Source organism: Neofelis nebulosa, chromosome 11 (assembly GCF_028018385.1).
Source record: "Neofelis nebulosa isolate mNeoNeb1 chromosome 11, mNeoNeb1.pri, whole genome shotgun sequence".
Taxonomy (NCBI): domain Eukaryota; kingdom Metazoa; phylum Chordata; class Mammalia; order Carnivora; family Felidae; genus Neofelis; species Neofelis nebulosa.
Window position 1 is genome coordinate 75,196,683 of NC_080792.1, and position 7,285 is coordinate 75,203,967.

Genomic DNA, 7,285 nt, shown 5'->3' on the forward strand with positions numbered 1-7,285 from the left:
AGACGTCTGACAATGAGCACATTGACATAGATGCCAGGATAGAGTGTGAATCAACACACTCCATCTGGGTAAGAAGCACATGTAAAGAATAATCTCATCAGGGTCAGGTCCCAACTGCCAAAGTTCCCCATGGGAGCTGCCCTCTGCTCTCTGCTGTTTCCTGCATTGGCACGGGCGCCTGGAGCCCTGGCTCCGCTGTCATATTCAGTTAACTCCTTCCCCTATTGGTACACATTTACTGTTAGAGGAATGTGTGTAGAGACAACTCTTCAGTCCTGATCCATTAACAGTCAAGGGAGCCATGGAAAGGCTCACCCCCAGGAGTCTGAGTAGAACAGAGAGTCTGCCCTGAGGTGATGGGGGGCCACGTGGGGATACCTGGTCTAACACTTAGGTAGAGGAGAGTGGCTAGAGGAGTGGGGAGGCAGAAGTGGTCTCTGATGGGCTCCGCTCATGTCATACAATGGCATGACTGTGTCTGGACACTAAGGGGCACTCAAGGCCTGTTTCTGAGGGGTCACGGTAGATCAGAGATGACAACTGCCGCCTGCCACTGCCTGTGCCCTCTGCTCAGGCCTCACCTCTGTGACCTCCCCACCCCTGCCCTGAAATTGCCCCCACCCTGCCCATCCCCCTGACATCCTCAGGCAGAGGCACCTAAAGAAGTCAGTGAGGAGTCAGAAAACAGGGGGGTCACATTTGCATGGTTGGGCCCTCCCCCTCTCAACAGATCAAGAGGTGAAGGGAGAGGTGAAGGGAGGCTCTGCTTAGCTGTGAGGCAACAGAAGGCAGGATCAGTGCTAACCTACACCATGGCCTGGTCCCCTCTCCTCCTCACCCTCCTCGCTCACTGCACAGGTGACTTGATGTGGGGACACGGGAAGGGGTCCTGGAAGCACAAGTGTGCACCTGATTCCTCCTCTTCTCTCTACACCCCAGGAATATCCTCTCTGTTGTTTCTCTTTCCAGGGATTTGGGCTCAGTCGGGGCCGAATCAACCATCCTCAGTGTCTGGGGCCCTGGGCCAGAGGGTCACTATCTCCTGCACTGGAGTTGGTAGTTACGTGTACTGGTACCAACAAATCCCAGGAATGGCCCCCAAAGCCATCATCTATAGTAATAGCAACCGACCCTCAGGGGTCCCTGATCGATTCTCCGGCTCCAAGTCTGGCAGCACAGGCACCCTGACCATCACTGGGCTCCAGGCCGAGGACGAGGCTGATTATTACTGCTCATCATGGTACAGCAGTGGCAGTGCTTACACAGTGGTCCAGGCCTGTGGGGAAGTGAGACAAAAACCTAGTTACTCATCTGTAAAGAGGGAAATACATCAGCAGTTGCCTCCTCAGCTTAGCCTGTGATTCTGCTCGTTCTGTGGCTAATGACTTGGACGTAGGTCCATGCAAGGGCACCTCCGTGAGTGAGGTTCCTCCTGTCCTTTCTGTCCTCAAAGTCACTCTCAGAAAACCCTTCCGACACAGAGTCTTGATGGAAGACAAATCTCTTGTTTTATCAGCTGAGGTATTTTACTTCTAGGCCAGATCATATCAATTTTTCCTTCTGATATAAAAATAAATGACGCATTTTTATTTTTTTTCTGAACTCTACCCATGTGGTGCCTGAAGAATAAGTCAGCCTTATTTGCATCTGGTACTATTATCTCCATGGCAGTGGCTAGTCTCTTCTTCTTATCTATTATTTGTGAAAAAATGCCAATTTAAAATTATAAAATTATGAGGATAAGTTTCATAAATTTTGTCCATAGGAAACACCCTGCACTTCAATGTTTATAACAGCTGATTCCTAATTACTAAAGCCTGAAAGCACCCTAAACTTGGCACATGGATATTTATTCTAGGTTTAAAATAATCACCCAAACCAGGAACCAACTAACAGGTCACCAAGGAGGTGCTACTTTTATAAATAATTTGATAATTATATCCAACATTGGAAGCAGCAAAACTCTACAAACATCTGTAGGTCGCGGGGGTGCTAAACACTGAAAAACAATTAATCATGTGAACAGAGGAAAACACTCTGAGCCACAGAATTATTCTATATGAAACTAATGGCACTTAAATGACACTCTGTCATTGTCTGTCATTGTCTCCCAAACAAACGCAAGCACATCAGCGCACAACCACCACACATACCCGTGTGCGCACACACACAAGGACAGGGTGTGTCTAGGAGCTCATGAGCCAACTGAAAGGGCCCCCATGAGGCAAAACTAGAAAGATTTCAACCACAGGAACATAAAAATATTGGGTTGTAACTCAGTGTCTACACATATGTCTGCGTCCATATTGTTAACTGATGGTATAAATAAATGGAATCACATGAGACACATTCCCGTCCAGAGATTTCATGGAACAGGTGTAAACCCTTGGCTTGAATGATGTCAGGCATAACCCCCACTCAGTAAGTATGCACAAAGGCACCAACAAGAGGGACAGTCTGAAGAAGTGTCACAGTAAGAGAAGCTTAAGGACAATTCACAACTCAATGTCGCAAAGAATCATAAACTGGATCTTACAACCGAAAAAGGACATTAGGAAAAAACTAAGAAATTCTCAAAAAACTGTGGATATTAATTGTTACGCGTTGAATTGTGTCTCCAACAGTTCATGTGATTAAAAGTTCTAAAAACTCCCATATTTCAGGATGAGACCTTATTTGGAAATGAGTCTGTTGCAGATGTAATTACCAGGGTGAGACCAGTAGAGTGTAACTGCATGTGTTCTAGGCTTTCTCTGTCTTTGTTTTTCCTCTGACTCGGCCTGCTATGATGCTGAAAGGAATCTCACTATTTTAGAGAAAAAGGCCTATGAACCCATCCTACATTGTCCAGAGAACCCTGGTATTACCGGAAAAAATCTAGACATTTTGTTGTCTTTTCACTGTTAACCCATGGAACATTTACCAAATAAAGATAATAGGGTTGAATGTGAGTGGGATTCCCTTTCCTGAATTCCCCTTGATGGATGAGCAGAGAACAAATTTCTAAGAAGATACATTCCCTTGTACTGTATAATGGTTTATATCAATGTTCATCCTGAGAACACTTACGAAACTGGACCAATGGAGAGGCAAATGGGTCATAAGTATACCAGAGAAGAAAATAAATTCCAGACTAAGTATAAAGGCCTGGTCAAAACCCACATTGGGAATTAAGTACAGTGGTTACTTCTCTGCGGAGAACAGGTAGTCTTTTGACAAACAGAGACTTCAGATGCCCCAGAGCCTGTAATAATGGAGGTGGTGGGATAACAGGAGACTCTCACAATACAGCAACAACAGCAAAAAGTATTCAAAGTTCAAGGATAACCCCCATGGACTTTTTATCACATATGAACCGGGAGTGAACCTGGGAAATATGAGGCCTTGAAATTGGTTTCGATTGGAGACTGGTAGGGGTGCCTGGATGGCTCAGTCGCTTAAGCTTCAGACTTTGGCTCAGGTCATGATCTCGTGGTTTGTGAGCCGAAGCCCTGCCTGGGGCTCTGTGCCACAGAATCAGAGCCTGGAGCTTGCTTTTGATTCTGCGTCTCCCGCTCTCTCTCTGTACCTCCCTGCTCTCTCTCTCTCTCTATGTCTCTCTTTTTTCTTTCTCTCTGTCCTCTCTTAAAAAAAATAAACATTAAAACAAATTTAGATCGGAGACTGGTAGTGATGCCAGGGCCCCGCAGCAAGCAAACCCAATGTCAGGGAACACTAATATGTCCAGGAACATAAACATTGTAAAATAAGCCCTGTGTTGACCAGCCTGGACGTTGTTAGTGACCTGAAGAAAATGAATGTCTCCATCCCAAGCACCCGGAAGAGGATCTACTCATGCTCCTTCCCTGAGTACTGAAAGCTCAAATATCCATCTGCAAAGGTCAGAGTATCCTCTAGGGATGTTGTGTGTTGTCAGAGCAGCTGGGTGACCAGGACCGGGGTCAGCGGTGGCCTGTTCACACTGGCACTGAGAGGACAGGGCTGTGAGGCAGGCCAGCAGGAAAATATCCGAACAGGTATTTTCCAGACAGACCTTACTATCCGACAGAGCTCAGTCCCATGACCCAGAAGTTCCTGGTGCTTTAAGCCCTCCTTTCTCAGTGTGCAATGTATTATAATTACTCACACCAGATGCTTCTCTAGTCCTTCTCTGTGTCACACAAGGTTCTACTCATATGTAAATATTCACACAATTATTTTCCCCAGTGGTTTATCTAATCCATCTCTGCACTGTTCATGACAATACATCTAGGATATATCTCCTGGGATTTATATCATATATATTATGATATAATGATATGATATATATATACATGTAAGAAACACAAACTACATATATATAAAACATAAGATACAGTTACATACACACATACACACTTCTAGTCATCGACTCTTGGTTAACATAGAACCTTGTGCTCTAGCGTATAAATATTTAATCCTTCCCATTGAATACCTCACAAGAAACATCTCCTCCTTGTCTGTCATAGTGAGTCACATGAAAACCCAACATGCTCCACGACCTTGACAGTTTTGTTTGTCCTTGCAACACTGAGTGTCTGCAGCTTACCGATACTTCGCTGGTGCTCAGGAAAGGTTTTTGATTTTTAAAGAATACATCAGTGAAAAAAAGGAAAAATGCACATATCCACATTCTTTACCTTATTGCCAAAACTAGTATCTCTTCTATCATTTGAATCATGATAATCCATCCACATTTTTAAGCACAGAGATGGAGGTCATCTTAGACAAACACGTAGACCTCACACACAGCTTCCAGGTAATTCCTAAATCCAGGGATCTCCACATTAAATATAATGCTAAAATGTCCACACTACCCAAAGCACTCTATAAATTCAATGCAATCCCCATAAAAAATCCAATGACATTTTGCACAGATAAAAAAAAAAAAACCTGAATTTTGTATAGAACCAGAAAAGACCCCAAATTGCCAAAGCAATCTTGAGAGGGAACAAACCTCGAGACACCATAGTTCGCATTTTGAAATTATATCACAAAGCTGTAGTCATGAAAACAAATGTGGCATTGTTCTCTGGAGACACAAGATCCAAGCCATAGAAAAAAAAAAACACCAGAAAGTCATTCAAGTTCCTCTTGACCACCAGGGAAGACATAGGCTGAAAACAGGACCTTTGCAAGGTCTCCAGAACAGAGCTACCATGGATTTGGGAAGGAATTCAGAAAGAGTATACATGAATCCTAGAGCAGATGCCCCAAATGGGATCCTTAGGATCTCACTGGTATTTCCTGATGCACTTTGGGAGAGAAAACTGCAATCACTCAGACGTCTGACAATGAGCACATTGACATAGATGCCGGGATAGAGTGTGAATCAACACACTCCATCTGGGTAAGAAGCACATGTAAAGAATAATTTCATCAGGGTCAGGTCCCATCTGCCAAAGGCCCCCATGGGAGCTGCCCTCTGTTCTCTGCTGCTACCTGCATTGGGATGGATGCCTAGAGCCCTGCCTCCGCTGTCATATCAGTTAACTCCTTCCCCTATTGGTACACATTTACTGTTAGAGGAATGTGTGTAGAGACATCTCCTCAACCTGACCCATTAAGAGTCAAGGGAGCCATGGACAGACTCATGTCCAGGAGTCTGAGTAGAGAAGAGAGTCTGCCCTGAGGTGATTGGGAGCCACATGTGGGGACACCTGGTCTAACCCTGAGGCAGGGGAGAGTGGCTAGAGCAGTGGGGAGGCAGAAGTGGTCTCTGATAGGCTCTGCTCATGTCATACAATGGCATAACTGTGTCTGGACGCTAAGGGGCACTCAAGGCCTGTCTCTGAGGGGTCACGGTAGATCAGAGATGAGAACTGCCGCCTGCCACTGCCTGTGCCCTCTGCTCAGGCCTCACATCTGTGAACTCCCCACCCCCTGCCCTGAAATTGCCCCTCCCTTGCCCATCCCCCTGACATACTCAGACAGAGGCACCTAAAGAAGTCAGTGAGGAGTCAAAAAACAGGGGGGTCGCATTTGCATGGTTGGGCCCTCCCCCTCTCAACAGATCAAGAGGTGAAGGGAGAGGTGAAGGGAGGCTCTGCTCAGCTGTGAGGCAACAGAAGGCAGGATCAGTGCTGACCTCCGCCATGGCCTGGTACCCTCTCCTCCTCACCCTCCTCGCTCACTGCACAGGTGACTCGATGTGGGGACACAGGAAGGGGTCCTGGAAGCACAAGTGTGCGCCTGATTCCTCCTCTTGTCTCTACACCCCAGGAATATCCTCTCTGTTGTTTCTCCTTCCAGGTTCGTGGGCTCAGTCGGGGCTGACTCAACCATCCTCGGTGTCTGGGGCCCTGGGCCAGAGGGTCACTATCTCCTGCACTGGAGTTGGTAGTTACGTGTACTGGTACCAACAAATCCCAGGAATGGCCCCCAAAACCATCATCTATGATAATAGCAACCGACCCTCAGGGGTCCCTGATCGATTCTCCGGCTCCAAGTCTGGCAGCACAGGCACCCTGACCATCACTGGGCTCCAGGCCGAGGACGAGGCTGATTATTACTGCTCATCATGGTACAGCAGTGACAGTGCTTGCACAGTGGTCCAGGCCTGTGGGGAAGTGAGACAAAAACCTAGTTACTCATCTGTAAAGAGGGAAACACATCAGCAGTTGCCTCCTCAGCTTAGCCTGTGATTCTGCTCGTTCTGTGGCTAATGACTTGGACGTAGGTCCATGCAAGGGCACCTCCGTGAGTGAGGTTCCTCCTGTCCTTTCTGTCCTCAAAGTCACTCTCAGAAAACCCTTCCAACACAGAGTCTTGATGGAAGACAAATCTCTTGTTTTATCAGCTGAGGTATTTTACTTCTAGGCCAGATCATATCAATTTTTCCTTCTGATATAAAAATAAATGACGCATTTTTATTTTTTCTCTGAACTCTACCCATGTGGTGCCTGAAGAATAAGTCAGCCTTATTTGCATCTGGTACTATTATCTCCATGGCAGTGGCTAGTCTCTTCTTCTTATCTATTATTTGTGAAAAAATGCCAATTTAAAATTATAAAATTATGAGGATAAGTTTCATAAATTTTGTCCATAGGAAAAACCTTGCACTTCAATGTTTATAACAACTGATTCCTAATCACTAAAGCCTGAAAGCACCCTAAACTTGGCACATGGATATTTATTCTACTTTTAAAATAATCACCCAAACCAGGAACCAACTAAGAGGTCACCCAGGAGGTGCTACTTTTATAAATAATTTGATAATTATATCCAACATTGGAAGCAGCAAAACTCTACAAACATCTGTAGGTCG

At 45.6% G+C, this 7,285-nt stretch overlaps 2 gene segments (V, D, J or C); both read left to right on the forward strand.

The window, feature by feature from the left end:
- The first annotated feature begins 775 nt into the window (after positions 1-775).
- LOC131489679 (immunoglobulin lambda variable 1-40-like) lies at positions 776-1,594 on the forward strand. The segment is given in 2 exon segments: positions 776-858; positions 970-1,594. Coding segments are annotated over 2 exon segments (438 nt in total).
- A 4,463-nt stretch (positions 1,595-6,057) lies between these two features.
- Positions 6,058-6,672, forward strand: LOC131489700 (immunoglobulin lambda variable 1-40-like). The segment is given in 2 exon segments: positions 6,058-6,159; positions 6,271-6,672. Coding segments are annotated over 2 exon segments (438 nt in total).
- The last annotated feature ends 613 nt before the right edge of the window (positions 6,673-7,285 follow it).